This window comes from Pinus tabuliformis, chromosome 1_2 (assembly GCF_031772625.1).
Source record: "Pinus tabuliformis cultivar Carrire ecotype Pingquan chromosome 1_2, CPIR1, whole genome shotgun sequence".
In the NCBI taxonomy this organism is placed as follows: Eukaryota; Viridiplantae; Streptophyta; class Pinopsida; order Pinales; family Pinaceae; genus Pinus; species Pinus tabuliformis.
In genome coordinates, this window is record NC_142298.1 from 1,002,600,499 (window position 1) to 1,002,626,694 (window position 26,196).

Below are 26,196 nucleotides of genomic sequence, written 5' to 3' on the forward strand. Positions count from 1 at the left end.
AGAACTATCTGTTTGAGAAAAAATTTCTACTTGAGATAAAACAAAATGTTCTAAGTAAGGTGAAGTGTGAGCATTAAAATTTCCTAAGAAAGAATCTATTGAATAGTTTCCTATGATGTTAGAATTATATGCTACTGGTTTGTTTTCTCCCTCGAGTTCTGTTACTATGTATTTTTGATGTTTTTCGCATTCAACTTTTATCTGGTTTGGTTTAACATTATAAGGCATCCACATGTGTGACCAGTCAGTTACAAAGTATCCATGAAGTTTTTCTGACTAATCTCTACTAAGAATTAAGCCATAAAATTCAGGAATATCAGCAACTAAAATGTCAATAACTTGACATACCTTTGGGTTGGATGACAGCCTTATGGTAACCTGATTTAACTCGCCAATCACTTCGACTTGCGATCGATCTAATTGGACTATGTGTACAGCAGATTTCTGTGGTTGAACGTTCAATTTTGCACAAATTGATCTTGGTAAAATATTTGAAGAAGCTCCAGAATCGACTAAGCAATTATGCAAATTTTTATTGAAAATTTCATAAGTAAGGAGAAATGGGGGAGTATGCGATCTCGATCTTCCTCCAATTAATGTGATATCGTTTGGATCAACTTTATTCATCGTATTAGTTGGAGGCCTTCCCATATCATGACAAGCTTGAGAGATTACAGTAGCTGGTAAAGGCGCAACTGGTACAACATGTAATTCTTTCAAAAGTACTTTCTGCTGGTGTTTTAACTTGCTCAATTCAAAAAGAGTAATATTGGCCCTAGTCTTTTTCATATCTTCTACGATGTTATACTCCATTTTATCTGAAACGATTAACGTTTTAGATGGAATAGATGTTTCTGTTTGGACTGGGCTAGTTTGAGTCGCTTTAGGTGATGTTTTCTTGGTTGTGACTTTATCCTTAGACATTGAGCTTGCGCTCTTTGGCTTAGGTGTAGGTTGAGGAGGATCAAGCTGATTTTTGCTACGAGTACTGACCGGGAATGCCTCTTGATCTTCTTCATTTGGGAGGATGAAATCCCACATACCTTGTAACTCTACAACTTCTTCTTCAATGGTATGTTCTTTGGTAGTGTTTTCCTCTTCTTCTTCTTCTGACTCAGCATTTGATATAGCGTTAGGGGGTTTGGAATCAGTCGAAGGATTTCTTTTAAAAGGCCTGTATGGCTTTTTAGAAAAAGTTTCTGCCACTTTTTTCTTGATGTCGACCATTTCGTTAGACATGGTCTTCAAAACTTTTTGTAATCCTTCTAAATCAAATGGATCTTTGGGTTGTTTTTTCTTGGGATCTTCTTTGAAAGACACCTTCTTAGACTTTCGTTCTTCTATTGCATTTTTCTTTTCTAGGGCCGTAATACGTTTCTCTACTGCTATTGCTTCTTTCATGTTTTCAACTAAGGTTGTTTTGTTAGCCCTATCAACAAAGATTGCTAAGTTTGATGGTAAAGTAGTAATGCACCATTCACTTCACACTTCTTCACTGGGCTGAGAGGCAGTAGGAATTTTGTTTAAGATTTTATTGAAACGTAAATTGAAATCTTTGATAGGTTCTCTTGACTCATCCCTAAGGTTAGACAAGTCATTAGTCAGTGTCGTTGTAGACCTATCATCACCAAACTTGGTCAGAAATTGTTCTTGGAAGATGTCCCAACTAGTTATAGATCCATAAGGTAACAAGAAATACCATGATCCTGCTGTCCCTTGCAAAGTATAAGGGAAAAGTCGAACAACAACATCCTCATTAACAACTCCATTGAGATTTATAGATAACATAAAGTTATTTATATGCTCTTCCGCTAGCATGCCTACCTCAGGGTTAAACTTAGGCAGCCATTTTTCAGGATGGGCCGGTAACTAACTCAAGGGTGCAGGCATTAAGACTGCCCCTGGGTTATTCCATGGAGATTGGGCCATTGCTGAACTACTAATAGAGGAAAGTGCAGAAGGTGATCCCTGTGGTTGAGAAGATGAGGATGTTAGACTCTCTCATAAAACAATAATAAATCCAAAAATAAATTAATTAATTAAAAATTCCAAGTTGGGAATTTGTGCCTAACTCTTGGGTTGTTCCTCTAAGATAGGAGTTAGTTTAGGTGACTCCTATATTAGTGTGTTTGGTGAGAAATTATCTCAACCAAAGGAGAAATTATCTCAACCAAAGGTGTCTAAGATAGCACGCACTATCTTGAGAACACTATCTCTCATCTATTTATTTGTAACACTATATTCAATTATTTGTATGTATGAATGAGAGAAGCATGAGGCTTCAGCCTTTTTCCGTCAATATTTTGTCTCTGATTTTTATGTGTGATTTATATATTTGTCTCAGTTAATTTCTTTTTCAATATGTGGTATCAGAGCTAGCAAGGTTCCAATTTGTTTATTTAATTATCGCTTGAGGACAATTGCATGAGAACTGCGTGTTGTTCTCCCTGTTGTACTCTATCAGCGTCTGCTGGAGATCGCAATTAACAGTTCGAGCATTGTATGGAGCACATGTCTGATGTTAGCAACATGTAGGCATGGTTATGTGCTAACAGATCGTATGACGAATAAAAATCTGTCGCTACCAATGGCTTCCAAGTAGCCTTATAGAGAGAAGTCGTCCCCATACGCGAGAAAACGATAGCGTTCCTCGTAGGTTCCCTGGAAGTACAGAGCAGCCTCCAGCCACTTGGGGTATCTAACGAGGTCACCTTCGTAGAACCAGGCCTCGTCCTTGCAATCGCGCAGAACCACCCGAACACATCCCTTGGCGATGTAGACGAGCTGATCGACATGCCATTCCCATTTGAGCTTGCATTTCCCACTCTCCCATCTCGACCATGTTTTGACTCCCAGCTCTTCCAGCCGTTCTTCGGCTACGTTCTTTTCCACGCAGATGTTGTATAGCTCCTCCACTGGCTTTTTTATCTGGGCGGTTATTGCTGTGGGGATTCTTCTGGCTCCGAATTGAGAAGGAAGGGGAGCAGCTTGGAGTTGTCAACATGCCAAAGAAATGACTCAAAAAAACGCGTGGAAACCTGAACTGCGTTGAATATCTCATTGATGGTGGAGATCAAGCCGCAATATAATTTGTCATTCTTGTGCTTGTGGTGAGTGTGGAGTTGCAATGACCACATGTATTTTTATGCAGCAAAGGAGTTGTGATGGCCGAACTGCGTTTTTGCAGCTCGTGGAACTGTATTACGTTTGTTCGCTAGGTTTAGAATCGGGCTTCTGAAATTTTTCTGTTGGCTACCGCTGTTGTAAGGAACTACTAATGTGGAAACTGGTGAACCGCGACGAACTAGAGTCTTTGTCACGCTCATAATCCATGGCATGGACAGTGCTGAAGGTTGCCGAAATAGAATGAATGCTTATGAAGAACACATCTCTGTTATCATGGTGCTGCCTGGATTTGAAAACTTCGAATCCTGTTGAGGAGAGAAGCTCGAAGGATTTGTAAGCACTTGTTTCTACAATTGGCGGTGGATATTGTGAACCGAGCTTTGGAAGCCTCATCAGTCTAACAACTCTTGCATCCACGCATTACAATACTTTTCTTCGACATCACAATCACAGATTTGGTGGAACTTTTCTTCGACATCACAATAAGATATGCCAACAACAAGACAAGCCGAGTTATACTGCTGCTCCAGGCCAGTCCAAAAAGTAAGTGCAATGTTGAACAAAACTCTGCTTTTTATGCTCCTGAAGTTACATTTGGCAGTTTAATAGGTTCAAAAAAATGGTGCAACATGCGTGGGGTATTGATAGTTGATTTGAGAATCCCTTACTTTTACTGTGGTTATTATCGAGCCAACAATAGCGCTTCCACTAATCTTGCCAAACTTGGGTGGCATACCAAAGGCAGACAAGCTAGTTATGCATTATAACCGTGGCAATACCTTTTACATTTCCCAGCAATGTTGTAAGTGAAATTGTACAACGCACAATTTTCTATCGAGATTACCTTTCCTAAGGATCCACATGATGGAGGAATTTTGAATGGTAGGTAGAGAATTATATATTTGTTGAACGGTGGATTCAGGATAACATCTGTCTGCGTAGCCGCAGTTTGCAGGTCATGTTGCTTCCAACAGTGGCTATTCTAGCAAAAGGTCGTTGGCTAAATTTTTTATCAGAAGGTTACCTGTTGTAAATTGTGTAAAGGATTCGAGCCTAGCATGGAGCACCAGTGCGGTAAGAGTGAGATTCGTCGAGTAAAGCGGTCACTCCCGTAGCGCCGAAGTGGTGAAGGGTATTTAAGTAACTAAAGATATTACTAGGTTCATTTTTACAATTTTGTTTTGGTAAGAGTCAGTATGTTTTGCACTGAGCCAGCGTGGAATATGATTAAGTGATATTTCAACATGTGATAAATTATTTTTTAAGTTTTGTAATGGAGTGATAAGGTGAGCTTTTTAAAAGTATTTTTTAAAGCTTTGTCATGGAGTAATAAGGGTGATGTTTTGAAATCTTTGGAGTGATACATTATTTCAGTGGAAGGCTCATTGGTGTAGGAGGTTGAGTCAGGTTTTTGAATGCATTTCCTTCCAAATTTGTGAGTGTCAAATTCTCATTATTTGAGAAAGCTTTCATGGCAATGTTGTAAAAGATGAAAGGTTGATGATCTCAATACTCAATAAAGACATATTATTTGTGGTGATTGTGTCCTAGATCCGCCCGAAATTGAATAAGGGGATCTAAGGTACACTTTGTGTGTTTGATGGCGCATGTGTTTTATGGCTTCATGTTTTTTCTTTTTGATCTGTGTCTAGTTGTGACACATCAATAATTTCATCTAATATCGCATACATAAAGCATGCACACCACTTGTAACAAAAAAAGCTTCAAGGAAGGATAATCAAGATCACACATACAACAACTCATCAAAGTTTTCAACATCGGCATTCTACCTCAACAAACAAATTCACTCAAATGCAATCAAGTTCATGAAACTGCAAACTCCAGCATTTCAAAGCAAAGTCTGCATCACTACAATCAAGTTAATGAATCTGTAAACTTCAATGTTTCAGCGCACAGTCTACATCAACATTGTTGAACTTGTAATCAAACTCAAATCACATTGAATTGTAAGGGTGCATTCTTGGTTGAAACCGACACCCAGGTCTCGAATTGAGACAAATAGAATTCATTGTAGTGAATCATTGAAATCATTGTAAGCTTTTTTGGGTGCATTTTCGACAGTGTTCGACACCCTTCCTTTAAAGCACAATCAAGTAAGTCCATGAGTTTTAACTCCTTGAAACAACCATCACAGCAACCAAAACAAGTTCAACTCTACGACCAATCAAGCAAGTTGAGTTCGTCATCAAGCGAGCATGAATTCCAGAAAGTTCTAACAAGTGTTCTCAGCAAGTACAATAAGCCACAAATCAAGCGAGCGTGCCATTCAAGTCCCATAGCAAGCGAGCCTGTCATTCAAGTAACAAATCAAGTGATACAATTCAAAGCACGACATCTACGACAAGAGAGCCTGATTTCAAGTAAGCAAGTTCAGATGGCGAAACATATTCAGTTGTTAAACATTCTTCACAGTTTGATCATCTCGAGTGATGAAGACATGGTGCACATCAGCAAAGAAACTCTTGCTGATCTTTCACGGCATCCACAACAAACACATGAAACCGTTGAGTATCTTCAACTAGAATCGCAACTACAAAGAGATGAGCTGCAACAGAAGAGTGCTTCTTCCAAGTCATTCAACCATGCAGATGAAGATAAAGATGTTGATTCCAAATCACTCATCCAAACAACTTCAAGTGTCGAAGGTGTTCATGATCAAATTCAAATTTCTTCCAAACCCATCATCAAGCCTTGGGAAGAAATTCAAAATAACAAGAATCATCGAGGCTTAGGATATGTCACTGATGACACCAACTTACATATCCCAGATTATTCTAAGCCAATTCAATTCGTGAGTGCAGGATTTCTTGAACCACTCATCTCAGCAGGTTCTGAGAAAGTTGTAGACAACCAACATTGCATGCAACCTGAAGTTCATGTCCAACTGAAATGCTCTCATTGTCAAAGAGCCGGTCATATGGAAGATCAGTGTTTTGATCTCCATCCATGTTGCCATTGTGGCAAGCCCAATCATTCCTCAGAAAAATGTCGCAACCAACCAAAATCAGCCAGATTGAAGATACATTATGAATGGATTGATCCTTGGCAATGGTCATCCATAGTCAAACGATTGTCTCAGTTTTACAATCGACTTCAATCACACATAGTGCAGCCAGCAGTGAACCGATGATGGTACTCTCATGCAGTTGAACGAGGGAGTACAACAGTGAAACTCTCCTACACCTGAAGGGGGGGGAGTTCGAATATATTTTGGAGAAGATTGTCTCTCCTTTCAGCTGACAAAGGGGGGGAAAATGTCAATGAAATTGACAAGTGGTTGTCAGACTGAAAGTCTCGACAACATCAGCGAAGTAGCCAGTGGGCATCTTCATCAGCCAGTGGGCATTTGTCATCAGCAATGAGCATTAGCAAATTCGCCAGTGGGCGATCGACAACCAAAGCAGCAGTGAGCAGCTTTCATAATAGCAAAAGCAACATTGAGTTGTTTTTCAACATCTTCAGCCAGTGGGCGTTCATCAAATTGTGTCAGTGGACACCGGATGCTGTTTTCAAACAAAGGACAGTTGGATCCTTTTGCGGCTTGGCACATGATGGAGTTGTCAAGCGTCCTTCAGAGATGAATCAAGCATGCAGCTGATTCATGTTCTCTTCCGATTTGAGGTTTTTCCAGCATCCAGTTTTGGCGGTTTTTTCAGGCAATGTTTTTGAGGATCAACATGAGAATTTGGAATATGGTTCTCGTTCTTATTTTTGGATTTATCATTGAGGGGGGGAATGTTAGACTCTCTCATAAAACAATAATAAATCCAAAAATAAATTAATTAATTAAAAATTCCAAGTTGGGAATTTGTGCCTAACTCTTGGGTTGTTCCTCTAAGATAGGAGTTAGTTTAGGTGACTCCTATATTGGTGTGTCTGGTGAGAAATTATCTCAACCAAAGGTGTCTAAGATAGCACGCACTATCTTGAGAACACTATCTCTCATCTATTTATTTGTAACACTATATTCAATTATTTGTATGTATGAATGAGAGAAGCATGAGGCTTCAGCCTTTTTCCGTCAATATTTTGTCTCTGATTTTTATGTGTGATTTATATATTTGTCTCAGTTAATTTCTTTTTCAATAGAGGATATTATGACTCCAGATGGTTGAGAAGGAGTTGAGGAAGTTGCAATAGGTTGATGGACGATGATCTAAAGTGGAGGAGTTGATGGTTGACTTCGCGGTTAAGAGGTTGAGATGGATGATGATGATGAAAGAGTCTCACTATCCTATCCTTTAGGAGACTTCCTTGCTCTCTTCCTAGTAGGTAGAGGTAATTCGGTTGGCTAAACACCAAACTTTTCACTCTTTAACCTGGTAAGAGGATGAGCAGGGTTATATTGCGAAGTCACGCTGCCTTGAGATTTATCAGATTTTTGAGGAGATATTGAAAATCGCTGAAGTTTGTGGATCAAAGATTCAACTTCAGGAGGTTAAATAGTAGATTGTTCTGAAATATCAGGATTTGTAGTAGTGGCTGTTGCTCCAGCGACTCCTAACTCTGGATTTAAGGTTTCTGAATGCAATGGAGAAGTTGGAGGAGATGGTGAGGGCAATTTACTCTCAGAATGGTATTTAGATTTAGATTTGCTTGCCATTCACAGTTCGGGCCCTCCTTCTAGCACCAAATATGTTGAAGCCGTGAAAATTGGGTCTACAAAAAGGGGGATACCCGCCCGGTCTGGACCTTGGTTGGCAGCTCCTTTTCCGTTTGGTATAGCAGGTCCAACTAGGGATATGGGACCAGTTTCCCAATTTATGTGTGTGTGTGTGAAAGATGGATATTTCTGTTTCTAACAGTTTCTAAATGAAATACTTCTACTCTAATTCTAATCTAATAATAAGGAAATTATATTCTAATCAGCAGAAATATGTAAATCTACACTAACCCGGGGTGTAATCTTTCCTTTATGTGATCTAGAATGATTTCAAACAACAACTGGTAATAAAGATCATTCAGATGCTATGAGAAAAGAATTCAATAAAGATGAACCACTTCGTATAAAAAGTTAGACAAAACAGTTGTGAAAAACTTATCGCATAATAAGCTATTCATACACTAAGCATAAATAAATAGCTATCACCGTACAAAAGTGCCAAATGATAACTCAGGCATTCATACATTAATATATAAATAACTAAACTTGAAAATCACTCTAACACAAGGCAGAAATAGTTAAGAGATATAAATACCATTTAAAACTAGTCCTACTCATGAGCTTCAAGCGATAACGATTTATCTCTTCTTGATCAAATATTCACTAAGAGTACAAAAGTGCAACATCAGTAGCAGATATCAAATGAAAACATCAATAAATCCTGTTCCATTCATTCATCAAAACCTCCTCAGAGGGTACAGAAGTGCATGTTCAGGGGATAAGTTTTTGATAAATTTCAGGACCCTTCTCTAAATGCATGAGAAGGGTTTAAATACTACTAGCTAAATCTAAAAATAAATTATTACAAAAATATAGGATGCGGTTTAAATGACCGTCCTCTTTTCAGGAAAATAAAACAAAATTAAAACTAAAATTGAATCTAAAATTAAACTACTTCTGTATTTGGTCCTTGAAATCGCACGCATGTAGCATCTGTTTGAGAACAGTCGGCTGGCCGACTTCCGATTTTAGTTGAGCTGAGAAAACAGAATCGACAAGAGTTGGCACCATCTTTTCAGCCGCATTGATGATACACTTAAGAGTCATCCATTGGCTATGTGGTTTTACCAGGTAAGCCCAGTAATAATCCCATTTTAACCTGGTTAACCCTTGAATTACTTATGCCTTTTCTTTTGCCTTCTGCTTCCAATCTTCCTGTAGTTGCTGTGCATTAGGTAAATATCCTGGAGTGGTCTCTGCGATCAAATTTTCCCTGTGCAAATTTTCATTTACATAATCAATAATACTGCTTGCTGCCATGGCTACTCCTTCTGCTGCTTACTCTGCCTCCCTAATTTGCTCATCCCATTTGTTAAAGAGCATTTCTTTGTGATTTTCATTGATCCTTGGTGCACCTGCTCTCTTTCCCTCGTCTATTTCTTGCCAAGCCAAATATTCAGTCACTCGTTTATCAATCAGATCATATTCACTTCATAAATCTACCACTTGATTAGTGGTTTTATCACTTATTTCACAATAATAGCTGCACTACGATATCTTTTGGCCCAACGCTTCCTGCTGCTGTAGTAATTGTTCATTCAAGGAAATGGACTCTGTGATGAATTCTGTAAGTTTACGATTGTCCTTGTGCATCTCTTGTAAATCCTGTAACTACTTCCCTTTCTCATCCAAACTTTTCTGATATCCTATCTGTATCTGTTGGAAGTCCTGTTGTAACCTTTCAAGTTGTTTTTGTGCTTCATTGTTGGCATTAGCTTGTTGCAGCTGTTGTTGCAAAGCTTGTATCTTGTCTTCCTTTTCTTTTAGCAATTGTTGTACCTCAGATGCTTTATCAATAGTTGTAGAGGCATATGCTCCTGCTATCTGAGATAGTTTGGTGAGATTCTCAGTAGGATTGCTAGTGGGATCTTGCCACAGGACATCTAATTGTTTTGCGTCTTGAGGGAGCACATTTTCCAATTTCCTTTTCTTCCTCTGTCTTCTTACTACTGCTTTGCGATGTGGGCTATAAAATATATCAAGAGGAGGAATTTCTTCTATTTTGATCATAAGCTCAGAGGATGGGGCAATAGGAATATGCTCCATATCTAAGACATTGCTGATTGTTCTTGTGACTACTTCTTTTGTTACCTGTGCATCGCTCATAGGTGTTTTTATGGTTTGTCCTTCAAGATTGATCAAGTCATTGAAGGTTTCCCATCCTTTATCTAGTTCAATTGAGATTGGTGGTGTTTGAATGACGAGAGGGGTAGGATCTCTTTGCGGGGAGGCAAAAACCTGTTGCTGTAGAAGTTCCGTTGACTGGGCAGTATCCTTTACTCACCCTTCGCTCTTATCCTGTTCATTTCCAGATCTTTTAGAATGTTCAGATGTTTCTTTTCCAGACTTGGATTTAGATCCATTTGTGCTTGAACTCCCACTAAGACTAACACTTGGAGTTGGTTCCCTTGTGGGTTTTAGGTGTAGTTTCCCTAAAGGAATATTGGCTAACCTTCTTTCCCTGTATATTTTGAACTTTTGAAATTCTTCTGGAGAGAAATTCAATTGGGCTGCATGCAGAATTTCTTCAAGTGTGCTTTTCTGTTGGAATATATCATCGAATAAATCCTTTTCTCCAGAGAACACCTTTATCTTGACTGCAGTAGTGAAATTCTTGGCAACATCATTAGGGTCAAATGGTCTTCCTAAAAATTTGAATAACTGTAAACACGTTATATTATTTACTTCTATGAATGCGTGGCCTACATCAAATAGCGAAAAGGCCCCATAGGCTACAGGAAAATGTGTCCATATAGCCTTCGTTTTGTCCTTCCAATCTTTAGTTAGACCGCCTTCCCCACAGGTTTGATAGGAAATCTCTTGAGCTAACAGTTTATCAGGGATATACAAAGGTAGGACATGAGGAGAAGCAGAACTTCCAAATACCCTGACATAAGTAAACAATTCCTCCCCGAACCATCTTGCGACAGGGAGGATGTCTACCTCTGCTTCAGGAGAGCATCTCGGAGCATCTTTATCATACAACATTTTGTACAAGGGCAGCATAATTCCATGACAAATCTGGTAGAAGTATGGAGTGAACTTAGAGTCCCATAATTCTTTATGATAGACATGAATAGGTAAGGGGTCTTGGGTTGTCCACTTCCAACCCATTACAGGAAACTTAGAAACATAACATATCACATCCATTACATACATCGATAGGTAAAAACGAGGATGGATTCTCTGAGAGATAGTTCTTTTAGATCGGTAACTTACAATGGCCGTGACTAAATTTTTAGATAAGATTTTGGCCCAATCTACAATAGTGGCATTTGTGGCGGCATCCAATAACGGTAGCCATTCAGATGAAAATTTGTTGATATATAGCATTCCAAACAATCTACAGAGCATGGCAGAAGCAAAGCAATATGGGGAGGTGAGGGAACCAGTACTGTACATACCGTGTTTATCTTTCTTCAGTGGTTTGTCCCTCCTAGACCAGTCTTTGGTGGTTTCTTCCAGGTCCTAATTTTCTTTTGCAAATTTTCCCATAAACTACTTGTTATAGGTTGCCTGTGGCTCCGGTAAATGATACATGAGCCTTAAATCCTGTGTAGCAAAATGAACCGATAAGTCACTGACCCTGAGTTTTAAACTGTGTGTTTTTGATATCTGCGCTGTCCAGTATCCACTTCACCATGTCCGTGTATGGGAGAATTTTGGGTCTTGCTGCTATCCAGTGTAAGAATGAGCAGGCTAGCTCTCTAAGGGATGCTTCAGAAGAACCATTTGAGCCTGCAGTAGAAACTACTTCCATTACCTTGGGATTCTCCTCTTCAAGTAGATTATACATGCCTTCCCACGTAGCATTTCCTACATCTCTATTACAAGACGTGTCTATATACAAAGGCGCCATTTCTTTTTCTTCTGAGCTCGAGGCTTTGCTTTTCTTTCCCATTTTAACCTGCATATTGCTTTGTATCGGCCTCTGTTCTCCATTCCTGCAATTCACAAGTGAAGTGAAAATGAATGACAAGGAAGGGTGATGGGAAAGTTTTAAATGCCGCAGACAACATAAAATATACCACCATATGTGAGATGATTTTTCGATAAGCACGCACCCATATTCCATTAATAGCTGGAAACTAACTCATTTATTAGCGTTAAAGCGCATAACCAGGTGTCAGCTGAAGGAAAATACTTTTCTTGAATAACGCGCCCGAAAGCTCTGCGATGGAGCGATTTTGCGATTTGCTTCACAATATCGCAGATCACAACATTGCGAAATGATAATATCGCGAAATCGTAACATCACAAAGTTGGTCACTCTTGATATTGTATTATCGCATTGTCGTTGTATCGCGAGATTGCAATATCACAATATCGCATTGTCGTTGTATCGCGAGATTGAAATATCGCAATATCGCAGATCGTGGGAATGTTATGTATGACAATCTTTGTTAACCTATTTTCTGCGAAATGCGATTTTGTGATCAACGTCATTGCATATCATCAAATTAAAGCGTTTCGTTGTAAATTGTGTTGTATGCGATGTGATATTTCATTATCGCACATCGCAATCTCACAATGTTTAAGATTCAACTCATAAGGAGGTATCCCGTTATCTTTTTCCGATGCGATATTCCTAAGGAAATATTTGTGTCTTACCTTATCATAAAACTTAGATTTTTGGATTTTAGAAGGGGGGGCTTCCTAAGTTTATGATGGTAATTTTATTCGAAAAAGGAAATTTAAACACTAATTTGATTTTTAAATTTTTTGCTAAGGGTCCCCACTTATTTAGTATTAGGAGTTGTACTAAATAAGAAGGGGGGTTGTTGCTGGCCACAACATTTTCACACTTAGTAATTTTTCCTAAAAATATGTCGATAGGACAACCCTCCTTCAACCAGACCCCGATCTTAGTGACCTCACACTACTGCCCAAAAATGCACAAAACTCGAGGTTTTCCTCTGAACAATGTGCACTATGGAATTTTGGAAATGAGCCAACTGACTATAGCCCAGAGCTACATAGAACTTGTCCCAGAAATCAATCTATTTTGTGCTTCCTGCAAGACCACCCCTCAAGCTTCCCTCTGGTCAACCAGAAAACCTGACTTGAGTAGTGATGTATGGATGCACTAACCTCCAAAACTACGCAGAACTTGTCCAGTCTTCCTGCCTTGCACTACATGTAGAAACTACGCATACATGTGGGATAGGCCTCTACTATCGGTCATTGAACTCTCCCAGGAAATTCCATAGATCTAACAGGCAAGCCCCCTATTGGCCTGCTCTGCTCTCCCTCAGAAAGTTGCACAGTTTTTACTGTCACCTTCCCTACTACCCCACTTTACACTCAGCCCAGAAATTGTGCAGTTATGTCTGGGAGCCCTCGCTACCTGTCCTGGACTGTCTCCCAGAATTGCGCAATTTTGACCAGTAGCTTATGTAACCTGATCCTCTCCTCCTTTGGAAAATTGCATAAATTTTCCTTCCAGTGCCTCCTACTGCCTGCTCTATCTTCCCTAGAGAAACTGTGCAAATCCCAGCTAGATGACCTGCCCAGTTCTCCCCTTGAAAATTGTGCAGATTGACCCAAAAGTTCCTTGACACCCTGCCTGGCCTTCCTCCCAGAAACTGCGCAATTCTACGTCACATTTGGGTTGTACCTCATAGTTGTCATTGCTTTCCTAGATTGCACAAATTTGCCTCCTAGTGAAATCTGTGCATTTTTCACTAACAGTGTCTCCAAAGCCTTGCATCCTGGCCTATGTTGTGCTCTATGTTGTTTCAGTGCCTTGTCCTTCTCCCAGTCACCTGCACTGAAATGGAAAATAATCCAACATGTTAGACTAGGATATTTTTGGATTTAATGTCATCTCACCATGAGTGATTGCAGGAATAGATACATTGATGAAACATGGTGTGATGATGAATGGTGTGGAGAAGGAGCATATGCTAGAATACTTGCTTGCAGTTGAAAAAACACATGAAGCACATCGAGCAGCAAGCAAAAGGGACACATACACATGCACCATCAAGCAAAGACCAAGACCATCGAAGACCTTGCGCACTTTGCCATGCGGAGGTGAATACATGTTACATTGAGAGTACACCATCACTCAACATCACAATAGCTTGATATGGACACCACAGTGAGCCAGTACATGTTAGCAATGTCATGTCGAGTTGTGTCATCAGTTGTCTCAGCCACATCACTACTATGGGCCATACTTGTTGTAATCAAATGTAATGTAATGTGAAAGTCCAAGAGACGCACATATGTAGTTAAATATTCATGTAAGTATAAAAGTCACAAGAAGTCAAACAGTCATGAGGGAAGTCAAAGAGTCACAAGGGTGAGTTATCCCTCTTGGCTATATATACCCCCTCATTGTATGAGAAAAGGAATTTTCACCTTGGCTCCTCCCACATAGCCTTGAGAGTCTGTAATCTATTCTTTGAGGAGCGAGGAGTGGCTCCAATGTCCCACTACTAGGGCTAGTGATGTATGGTTTATAGATGTGTCTTATAACTTTTTCTTAATTTAGAAGCCTATCTTAGGCCAGCACATTTTCACACATGTTTTGTATCTATTTTTAAGACTATTCTTTAAACGTTTGTAATGCATGTTTTCTTAACCTGTACTAAGATAGTTGAACTACTTTGGTTATTTTAGTACTTACATTGTTGAAGATGTGTTGTATTATTTATCACAATTGTCTTGTCTGTGTGGATTATTCCTTTAGATATTAGACAAAACATCTTTGTGTTTTCTTGGTTTTAATGAACTTCACCCCCATGTGGACTACTTCCCTAGACAATGTATGTGTTTTCCCTTGAACTTTGGTTTTCACGACAACTGCATCTGATGTGGACTATTCTGCTAGATGCTAGATAGACCCTTGTAACTTGTTGTTCATGTGTGTTTATTCCTGGGTTGGGACTATTCCCTCTCATCAAGAGGCTCACTTCACTTTCCCCTTTGACAGTAAGAGAAACTATACACAAAATTACATTATGCACTCACCAGCGATACTCACCTCTCTTTCTTGAAGTTACAAGCTTAACACTCTCATCTGTTGAATAGTAAGAGCTAAGGAAAATCTCTAAGATAATGGTAAATTGGGCCATCGTACTAGATGGGACTCCTATACCAAACTGTGTGAGGTCTAGTTGGGACTTCATACAGGGGAGATCCCATGAATGTTGGCGGGTCTAGCACCATCAACATTTCTAGCACTAGAAGGAGGGTTGCTAGTAGTTTATGGTTGAATGTCCTCTCAACCCCATGTATCCATCATCTGGTCAAGGCAGTAACACAAACTCCCTCTCTCCCACGCGCAACTCTGAAATTGGTTACTCCTCACCTCCCAAACCTGAACAAGAAATTTCATATCATCACCTTCGTGTTGTCTGTACCATCAACCTTTAGTTTTTCAAAGTTATTGGACTGATTCCAAGGGTACACAATCTTCCCTCTTCACAGAGGAAGCAAAAGACTACACCCACAAGATTGGTAGTTTTGTCTGTTGAAGAAGCAATCCTCGCCACTCTTGAAGAGCTGGTAGAAGATGTTGAGAATGAAGACGAACCTCCTATTTTCTTACAAGGATAAGAAGTTAACAAAATACTCTTGGGCTCAGGTTCTGGCAGAGGTAGCAGAGGGGAAGGAAGTGAAGGAGGCGGAGGCGAAGACGAACGAATAGATTTAGAGGTTGAACTGTCTGATTCAGAAGAAGGGGAGGAATACGAAGAAGAGAACAATATGGCTTGTCAAAATATGGAATGGATGACACAGGGCCTATTGGCACTCCAACGTGTCTTGAACAAGATTTCAAGACACGCAGAGAAGCTATTAACGAAGTATAACCCTGACATAGCATTGAAGGTAGAAGACCATCTAGACATGTTCTACCTACATCTACGCATACTCGAGGTACATTATGACGATGTTGCATGTAGATTGTTTCCATGTAGCTTGGGTGGAAGAGCATTTGTATGGTACTATAGCCATCCTGTCAACTCCATTCAAAATTGGGGGATGCTTAAGAGAATTTTCCTTGAGAAATTTGTTGATGACAAAACCCCCACCATGTTGTTGAAAGAACTGGGTAGTCTTAAGATGGAACATAAAGAAAAACTCAAAGACTTCAACCAGGGATTTAACCATATTTTGAATAAGTTCAGTGAAGACACTAAACATCTGAACTGTTGACCGCATTGCGGAGTTCGTCAAGCAAGCTGTGAAACCAACACTTTCAGAAAATTTCCAAGAAGCAATTGATGTGGAGAAAGACCTGCGCACGATTAGAGTCATTGTGGATGATGAACTAGCTAAGGACTCCAAAGATGCGGGCAAGAGATCTCAGAATATTGTGAGTAAGTTAAAGGAAAAAGAATCAAGTGAAATTGAGACCCTTACTTGTCTCCTCAAGCCCTTGACAACTGAAGTAGTAGAACTCAAGCAATGGACAACCGAGATAGTAATGAGAAACAGACCTCCTATTTTACGCGAAGTAAGAATGTGGCATCTGGTAGCAGCAGTGATCACCTAGCTAAATCTATGCAAAGCTCCAATCTTTTATTCCAAGTGGACCAATTTTCAAAGGATAACTTCTCTAGGATCCACGAAGAATGACATTTAGAGAAGACCTATCCATATTGGCAGTGAATCATGGGTGTTATGGCTTCAAGGATGAATGATCATTTTAACGCTAGTGAGAAAGTTCAAACGGAATATGAAGATGACAAATAGGATGTTGCATCTGATGAAGCTCCAATTTTTAGGCACATGGTTAACATGTATCAATGTCTTAATGCTTCCCAGAAGAAAATAACCACTAAGAAGGATCCCCCAAAACAGAACAGTCGATAGAACCTGAGAATTCAAGGGGCTCCTGCTGTGATTAAGATACTGAAAGAGAAATTGAAACAACTACTCAGAATAGTTGATCCATGGCATCCTCAACACGGAAAACATAAAGCAAGTCCGGAAAGATGGCTACAACAAAAGATACGTCCATGAGTAGCAAACTTCAAAACACTCCACTGGACATTACAAACACAAGTCTTCCACCGGACAACTCGGTGAGTCTTCCCGCTTTGGACTACAATATCTTTGAAGATATCAAGAAGACCCATGCAAACATCTCTTTGTACGAGCTTACCAAACTCACGGGTCAGTGGGATATTCTTGTGCATGCACTAGGTCAAACCTTCACAGATAATGTTGCCTCTTCCAGCAAGGGACCAAACAAGTATCCCAAATCACTTGTATTTTTACTCAACATGCTTTGCATGGAAGAAGCGAACTCGTTCTACCCACCACTTTTGTTATCATTCGAAATATTCAACTTCAATGTCCACGACTATTCGGTTGACTCTAGCACATAAAACAATGCCATGCCACTGTTCAATTATTATTCCTTAGTTAATTAATTAAACCATTGTTCAATTATTAGTCCTTGTCATATTTTACCCAATTATGAAAAATCAACAGATAAATTATTAATTATCTTATTTTTCTCTAGGAATAATTAACTAATCACTAATTAATTATTATTTATCGTCAAATTTGACTAAATCCCTTAGGAATAGTTAAATAAATCATTATTTGTTTATTATTCCTTAATCAATTCCTTCAGATGATAAATAAATCATTTATTATTTCTAAATAAAAGTTTAAATACGTTTTCCTTCCTAACCAAATATAATAAATCATTCCAAGTGGTTATTCCAAGAATGGGGTTAATAATATTTTATTACTGCTCATTATTCAAGGATAACTCAATATTTTGTTACAAATAGAAGGGTTTTCCATTCATTATTCACTTTTGATCATTTTCATTGTTTCACTCACTATTGTAACTCTTATTATTTTCATTGTCCACCACCATTTTCCTTCCATTTGAGTTCCCATTGAGCTCAAACATTTCATTTTCTAGGTTTACACATTATAGAGGAGAGAGACTCTACACAAGCTGAAGACATTTGAGGATAGCCAAGAACCCATCCCATAGAGGGGGACTGATAACATTTATTTGTTCCCTTCACATGTGTTATAATAAAAACTATTATTTGTATATCTGGTTTCCATTGGATGATTGGAGTTATTATTGTTTCTTTTTGTTGTTTAACTATGATTGTATCATAGATCATGACTTTGGCAGTTTTTGTTTATATCAGTTGCTACAAATCTACAATGTTTAGCAGCCATTTATATTGTTGAGAATTTTTGTCATCCATAGTCTTAAGTGGGTTCTTTTTGTATATCTTTGAGAAGAAAACACTCCAACAAAATTGGCGACTCCACTGGTTTTATACTTCAAATCCAGAAACCTAGGTGACCTTTGGTTTTTAGCTTAAGGTTTCTTCTTTTGTCAATCTCTTTATGTTTCCTAGCTTTTTACCCCTAGATCTATTAAATTCCTGACTTGCACAAGTTTTCTGGTCTTTTCCGCAGGTCATAGGAACCAGTCGCGACAGAGATGACAATTTTTTTCGAGATTTGCCGACCAGGAATCAAGGAGCAGACTTCGCAGTTTTTAGCCCAAAAAGTGCGATCAGGAGTCCAGAGTGCAAAATTCAGCCCAAAAAGTGTGACACCCCTTTAAAATAGGTCAGTACTTGCGATTTTTAGCATTTACGAGTTTTTATTAGATCTATTTCTGGGTTTTTCCGAGAGTTTTCTACTAGGTTGTTTGACCTCTGTCTCATCCCACTAAGGCCTTGATCTACTCTGATTTACTCGTCGAAGTGGAATTTAGCCCCCTAGGGCTTCTAAAACACTTCTACCTGTATAGGAGAAATGTAGTTGAGTGATTAGTCTGAGTTTTTGTAGCACTTTCAGCCATATTTCCAGATCTGTACCCTTCTATTTCAGATCTCTATAGATAGGTTTTCTCCATCCATAGTTTCATATTAAACCTTCTTTGGTCATTGGCCTTAGGGTCCCATCAGTTTCCCTAGGTGTTTCACCCATCTCCCTATCTTTTTGCAGTGATCTTCCTCTCTGGTTTTTGTTGTAGCTGCACCACTTTCCAATAGCCTAGAGTCATTTGATCCTAGTCACACTAACAATTAGATCTCTTGACCTTCTAAGTGTGTTTTTCAGTCGATTTCACCACCAACCAGCACAGTGTTTGCAAACCCAGTTTGAGTGGGGTTTAGTTAATTCTTTTTTGTCCATTTTGTATTGTTAATTTCAGGCTATTTTCAGTAAGTTTTTTTCTTTTTTACAAACATGATCTGGGCTTAATCAATAAATACACTTGCACACATATGCACACCTTAAGCGAAAGGCGCTTGGTTTACATTGCTAATCCAAGACTTAAAATAATAAATTTATCTCCCCTCATAGAGACAAAGGCACATTTTTTATCTCCCTTCACCATTTCTGTGTCATGTGTGTCTTTCCACCATTGCGCCACCAAGGCGTTTTTCACGAAGACTATTAGGCCTTCACCCTTAGTTTACACTTGGGCATATTACCCCTCCCCATCAGGCTCTATTTCATAGCCCTCCAAGTCCGCATACTAACTCTTCTCCTAGTTCATCTGATTCCTCATCTGATTTCAAGCCTCCTTCACTGCATATTGTCACCATGCTTGGACCCATAGCTAGTGTAGGGACCCAACCTCTTGTTGGCTCCAGTTCTATCCCGGTAGTCACATCAAGAGGAATAGTCTTAGGAACTGTTTTGGCATCCCCCATGCTCCCTTTTAAAGTTCCATTAAGTCTACCAGATTTTATCCAGTTGATAAATGACCACATACACCACGATGTTGGTTGGACTTCTATGCCGATTAAGCTTCCCTCAAACATCCCAAAGTTTGAGGGTAATTCTGGAGGAATCCTACCAACCATGTCCTCTCCTTTCACATGTGGTATTCATCCAACTCCATTACCGATGACTCCATTCATCTTCAGCTCTTCCAACGCACGCTCATTGGAAACGTTGCAAGATGGTATGTAGACCATCTTGCCGCATCTCATTCCATTTTCGTGACACTTGCTAAAGTGTTCCTCTCATATTTCCAGTTATCTCTCCGGTACAACACTGGTACGGAGTTATTGACGTCATTTCGTCAGTCCTCCACCACTCGCCTTTCCGAACATGTTCAAGAGTGGCATCGAAGGAGGAGCACATGTCATGACATGCCCTTCGAAGTTCGTGTCTATCTAGATTGGTTTCTTAGGATCCTTTTAGCACCCATTGGAAAAGATGTCGCATCCCATTTTCCTCAGACGAAGGAAGAAGCTCTCCAAAATTCTCTAAGATATGACCTTATTTATGCACAATCCTATTATGTCTATTCGTCATTCCAAACCTCCCTTGTCCTGGAAGTGCCAATGCACTGGGGGCATCTCATGCTACCGACAGTATCGTTAGAACCCTTTCACATCCTTCGTCATATACCCATGCCCCTCCTGCTAGCAACATGTTTTCAGGGCCCCAACCAGTCTACCAAATTGTTGCCCCTCCTTATGCACAACCGAGTTATCCAGCTCCTCAAGCATTAGCGTCGCAGCTTCCCTGCATTCTTAGCCCCAACAGCCACCACCCCCTCAGGGTCAAGTCTTTGCACAGTAGAGCGTGACCAATACCCAAAATTCAAAGAAAAGGAATAAGGGGAAAGGTAACAAGGGTAACTGGGGTAATCACAGTAATCAACCTGGTGAACCCCTAGGGAACCAGCCTAACACTAACAACCAGCAATAGGGAAACCAGCCCAAGAAGAAGAAGGATATTTGTACAAACCATCCTTGTGCACATTGTGGTGTACATGGCCAATATACACATGAGTGTCCTCTCTTACCCTAGATGCACCAACTGTGGGAATCTCAAGAAACTTCTAGAGGTCAACAATTGCCTCAAAATCCTGCACCATCTCAAATAACAGTGCTCACAAATCCTTTCCCTCAGAAAGGATTTTTTTCCGCTTAACCTCACCCAAGTCAAGCATCCCATCCCCCCCAACCTTCTAGTTCTAGTGACTACCATATCCTCATGACGAATTTTTATGAGGTTAATCCCTCTGATATCAACTTGTAAACTCAGTGGCATCAATATGACAAGCCATCGACTTCATCCGCCATTGAGTCCAGAACCAAAGCCTCTGCTGAGCCTCTTATGACACCAAATGATCTATTATAGATCCTTCAACCTAAATTTTAGTCCATTCCCAAGATCCCAAAGGGACCATTATGCCGTAATGTGGCTTCTAACCAAGCTGCCCATACATATAGTATAATAGACAACATGGTGCAATCACCTATTGCCATGTTGACACTAGAAGTCCTCTATTCATGCCCATCTCAAAAGAAATCTCTACTAATTGCTTTGGGCTCAGTGGATCATTCTGAAAATGAGTTGATTGTCTTCCCAGTTGATACATCAAAACATCACCCATTGCCTTCATCTGTTGCTTTCTAGATACCAATCCAAGTCCGTAATGCCATCATCTCCCAATGCATTATTGAAAAAGGTGCATCCACCTATTTGATGTCCACTACTATTTGGAAACAACTCAAGTCACTTGAGTTGTCCCCCTCCACCATCACTTTGCATGCTTGGGATGGACACTCCTCCTAGCCTCTTCGCATGTACCGCAATTGTCCAGTGACCCTTGCAGGAAAGACCGTCCATGTCGACATTGAGGTTATTGACACCCCTTTAGATCACAACATTATCTTAGGTCGTAGTTACACATATGCCATCTCAACCATCACATCTGCGGTGTTCTACAAGATGTGCTTCCCCCATGAAGGGAAGATCATTACCATCGATCAATTGACTTACTACGAGCCGACATCTGTGACCTCCCCCGAGTCCATTATCTCATCAATGTTAGATAAGCAGTCCTAAACTCCCCCCACCATTGTTTCACCCGGATTCTATAAATATTCCTCATTATTGGGTGCTTTCCTTAGTCCTTCCCCTCTCATCTCAGAGCCTAACTCTATGAGTGTTTTCCTGTTACAAGCATCACACGCTGCTCTCAAGCAGTCTTGTACATCCGATCAACAACCAACTCCTCAAAACCTTGCGGTTTCCATCCCAGATGAGCCCTCTAGATCCACCCCCCAAGGACCTCCTCCGTTTGTGGGTGTCTCTCCTATGTTTCCACCAAGAACTGTTCCTCCAGGTCTCAACCATCCAAGAGCCAGGCGAGATACCTTTCTTATTCCCCCCTTCGGGAGTATATTTTGTCCCTGTAATGGCTTTGCTAGTCCTTTCCTAACATGACTTTGGGGATCCCAGTATGGTACACCGATCTCCCTGCAAGAATTCCACCTGGTCAGCTAAGACCTTATCATGATTTAACCCCAGTACAACCAGTCCCTACTGCCCCTCCCACTGCTTTAGTTTCATCACAACCCCAATAGGAAACCACTCCTGTTGCACAAGCATCTAGACAAGGGGACAAAGCTAAAAGGAAAGAACCTAAGGACAAGGCTCCCCAAGCTCCTCCAGCCCCCAAGGCCCCAAATCCATCACCTCCATGTGCTTTGTGTAAATTTTTTAGGCATGCCACCAATAATTGTCCCGAGCTTCCTCAATTCAAATATTTGGTTCATGAAACATTCCCTTAGTCAAATATCACCGAATTACATGTTAACTTGTCGGGTCCACCCAAGAAACTCATAAATTTATGCACAAATCACTCTTGTGCCTTGTGCAATCATCATGGTCACTATTCCCATTGTTTCCCTCATCTCGATGAATTTCACGATTTCCTTGAAGTGCTTCATGAATACGAGGCCACTCGTAGTGGAATACCTACTCATCTACCCATGGATTCCGGTACCCTTAGTCAACTAGAATAGGGGGACTCTAGTCCCATAATTATGATCCCTCCCCCCGATGTCAAGATGACAGACACCATGAGCCATGTCCTTTACCTGTCATCATCCTTGAGTTCCTCGCAGGCAAACCTTTTTGAGGTTTCAAAACGTTCTTCTATCGAACCTCTTTCAATAGAATCCCAAGTCTCAACATTCGTAGGTCCTCTACTAGCTCATCGTCTACCATCCCAGATGATGTGTGTGTGAACCTTCTTTTTTAGGTTGATGCACTAGGTACTCCCGCTGCATCATGTAGTCAATCTTCCTCTCATCTGCCCATCTTTCATTCTTATAATAACACCATGGAAGCTATTTATATCCCTGATTACCCTTGCACTTAGGCAAGGGGGAATATTCATGGAGGATTCCAAAGGCCATCTCCTTCCTAATTCTCCTAGTGCACTCTACCTCAAGAAAATTTTCTTATAGCATATCCCTTCGATTTGTGTGTCTTTATTTCTTCCATGAAGTTAGGTAGGTTGCATCATCTCATCCATTGTCTTTTGCACCTTTCAGATGGATCCATCATCCACACCATATATCGGTCATGCTGATGGTGCGAGTCGCTTCTCTAGGAATATAGCCTTGGAAGCCTGGACCATTTTTACCCCCTTACATACGTTAGTCCTTTCAAACGGTGTATGCATTGGATCTACCACCAATAACCAGGTCGAATATGATGCAGTGATAGGTTTGTTAGTTGATGCCCTTGCTCATCGCATCCTTCATCTTCATGTTCGTTTAGATTCCTTGCTACTTGTCATGCAATTGAATGGTGTGTATCATGTGCATAACCAAGTTCTATTTAGAGACTATCTACGAGTTAAGCTATTGGTACGTGAATTTGAAACCATTACATTTAGTCATGTTCCTAGAGCCCAAAATACATATGTAGATTCCATTGCAAATAACATTCTAGATTGGCATTTATCACATGTATACCACAGAAGACAACCATAAACATAACACATGGTGAACCATCATCATCATATAAAAATGCATAATCATATTATGTATCATATAAGTGTTTGGAGCCCATAGCTCTAAATACATCTGACATGCCCATAGCATGTTACAAAAATCAAAATCAAAGGGACCCACATGTCCCTATATCTAGTCACTATCTGATGGATCCCATGCCAAAGGCTTTGCTCCACCTGCATGTAGATCATATATTGCCTTACCATCCATTGTCATGCGCCACATGATACCTCCCCACTCTAAGAGTAGGCCGGTACACTTATCTGTGTATCGATCGTTCAACTCATGCCATCTGTGCTTTGAAACTTCAGGCAAGAGTACCTCAAATCTGCGATATAGATCAGCGAGTAGCGCACTCTCCTCTGGACCCCGACGTGATGACAATTTTCCCCGATCTGTAGCCCTAGGTGTTGCAACTTGTCCTGCATATCCTTCTGGTTTAACCGGTGCTATGTCTACATACAACGTATTTCACACTTAGTACCATATACATGTGATAAAAATATGAAATGCACCATAAAAATAGCAACTTAATACTTACCATCTGGTCCCCATGCTTGCCCAGGCGGAAGTGGAAAGTCAGGATCTCCCTGATAGTTCATCCCGCTATAAGGGTAATCATCAATGTAGAGGGGCATCTGATCCCAATGTGTGAAAAACTTGAGTTGGAACACCTGTTCGACTCCCCCTCCTCCTCCTCTCCACAGTAGCTACCCCTAGTGGCACATCCTGGGCTCTTGTGGGCCCCCATCTCGGATCTGTACATGAGGACGGATGGTGGGTATCTTCTCAAAGAAGAATTCACACAGTACTATACCAAAAGCGAAGTCATGGTTCACCTGCCTCCTACATAAACTTAATTATCGTTTCACCAATGACAGCATCATATGGGCCCACCCATATTAAGTCCCAACCAAAATACTCTCAACCAACATCATCTGCCCACCAGTGATGTGGTGGAACGCCTGCCTACCCAAGACCCTTAGCACAGCTGTTGACACAGCCTGTGTCTCTAGCTGCTCTAGATCACCAATTAGGATAGTCATTCCCTTGACATGAACATCCCGTGGACAATGGTGTTCCACAAACTCAGTAATTTTCCTCCCACAAGGCAACACCAGATGAATATCACCCACCACTCCAAGGGGAGGCAGATCGGTCAAGAGATAAATATCCTGTAATGTGAGCTCAATCTTATGCCCCTACACTATGAAGAACTCCTAGTCTAGGTCCTAATAGCTCACAATTCTTGATAGCAAGGGATCACCTGCCCTCATCAATGGGTTCTCTAAAAACTTGAGAACCCTATAATGAGTCAATGCCCCTTGAACCCACTGATGCCCACGAATCTCCAATCAAATGGTATCCAAGTCTCGTTCATGCCAGTTGATTTTTAGCTTTGCCATGCCTGCAAAACACCACATGTCTTTTCAACTCCGAGAAGAAAACACTTCTTTGCACTGATCAACCTACAACCCCCACCAGGCTAGCAGACCACCCCTCTTTTCAGCCCCAAATCGCAGTCTTATACCTAGAAACTGCAAGATCATAGGTTTCCAGTTGTTTCCTATGAGCCAGATCACACTTATGGGCCCAAAAAGTGTGATGCGACCATGAAGAGAAGCAGGAGTCTCATAGGTAGCTTTCGTGTGCCAAAAATTAGGAAATAAACCACTAAAATGTAAGAGATGAGTAGGGCCACCTACCTAAAAGTCGTGGATCCTGATTCTAGTGGTCGGTTTGTCTACTATGATCTTCACAATGTTTAGGGTTTTTTCCTCCTCTCAAAATTCACTACAACTCACTTAGCAAATGAATCCAAATTGGAGGGAAAATGTCCTTTCATAGAAAATCCACAATTTTTCTATCGCCCATTACGACCAAATCGTAGCTCAGTTTGACAAACCGTCGACACCGTTGGAAATCTCTCATTGAGTATTATAATGGGTCTTCCTCAGTTTTTTATGATTTGACACTTCACTTGCAAGCCATTTTTCCATGAAGGGTCACTTCGTCGCCTCTCAAAATCGAATTTCTTTATAAAGTGACACATGTATTTTAAGGTCCACCTCCTCTTAGTACTTTTTGTACCACTTTTCTATTTTCGTCATTATTAACCATCACTCACTCATGTTTTGATGGTCCCCACCGGGCCTATTCTGTGTGGCAGCATCATCGAGTCACCCTTGTTCAAAGCATCCACGATGAGTCACCTTTGCATCCATGGAGTTTGTTTCATGTCCCATTATAACATGTCATAGTATTCCATCCATCTTTGCATACTGTTCATCCTTTGTTTCCCATTTTGGCCTCCATTCATATTGTCCCCTATCCCCTCCGAAGTTGAGTTAGTTGCTACTAGGTCAACCATGCACTTTATGCTCTAAAAAGGAAATCGTTTGTTCTATCAACATCAGCTCATTTATTCTAGAAGAACGGCCTAGAGGGCAGTGTATCTTGTTTCTAGCTTCCCTTCTTTTTCAGAACCTTGGATCGAGCAAAGGGACTCACTATTGCCCTTTGACTAATTTGTTTCATGTCATACGCTTGATGGTCCAATGATGCAGCAGATTGTTCCAGTGATTCCCGAGTTTGTGTGAGATGTTT

General features: G+C 40.4%; 1 protein-coding gene across 1 annotated transcript; it reads right to left on the bottom strand.

Moving 5' to 3' along the window:
- Positions 1-2,578: 2,578 nt before the first annotated feature.
- LOC149209473 (uncharacterized) lies at positions 2,579-3,519 on the bottom strand. The gene is made up of 2 exons (XM_089398637.1): positions 3,306-3,519; positions 2,579-2,987 (listed from the first exon to the last, which is right to left on the bottom strand). Exons 1-2 carry the CDS (start codon positions 3,517-3,519, stop codon positions 2,605-2,607), a joined length of 597 nt encoding a protein of 198 aa, XP_089254763.1. The 3' UTR covers positions 2,579-2,604.
- Positions 3,520-26,196: the final 22,677 nt, after the last annotated feature.

Coding starts and splice junctions, on each gene's coding strand:
- LOC149209473 (XM_089398637.1), bottom strand. CDS start 3,519: ATGAGGCTTCCAAAGCTCGGTTCACAATATCCACCGCCAATTGTAGAA. Junction 2,988..3,305: donor TGAGCGTGACAAAGACTCTA/GTTCGTCGCGGT, acceptor GACAACTCCAAG/CTGCTCCCCTTCCTTCTCAA.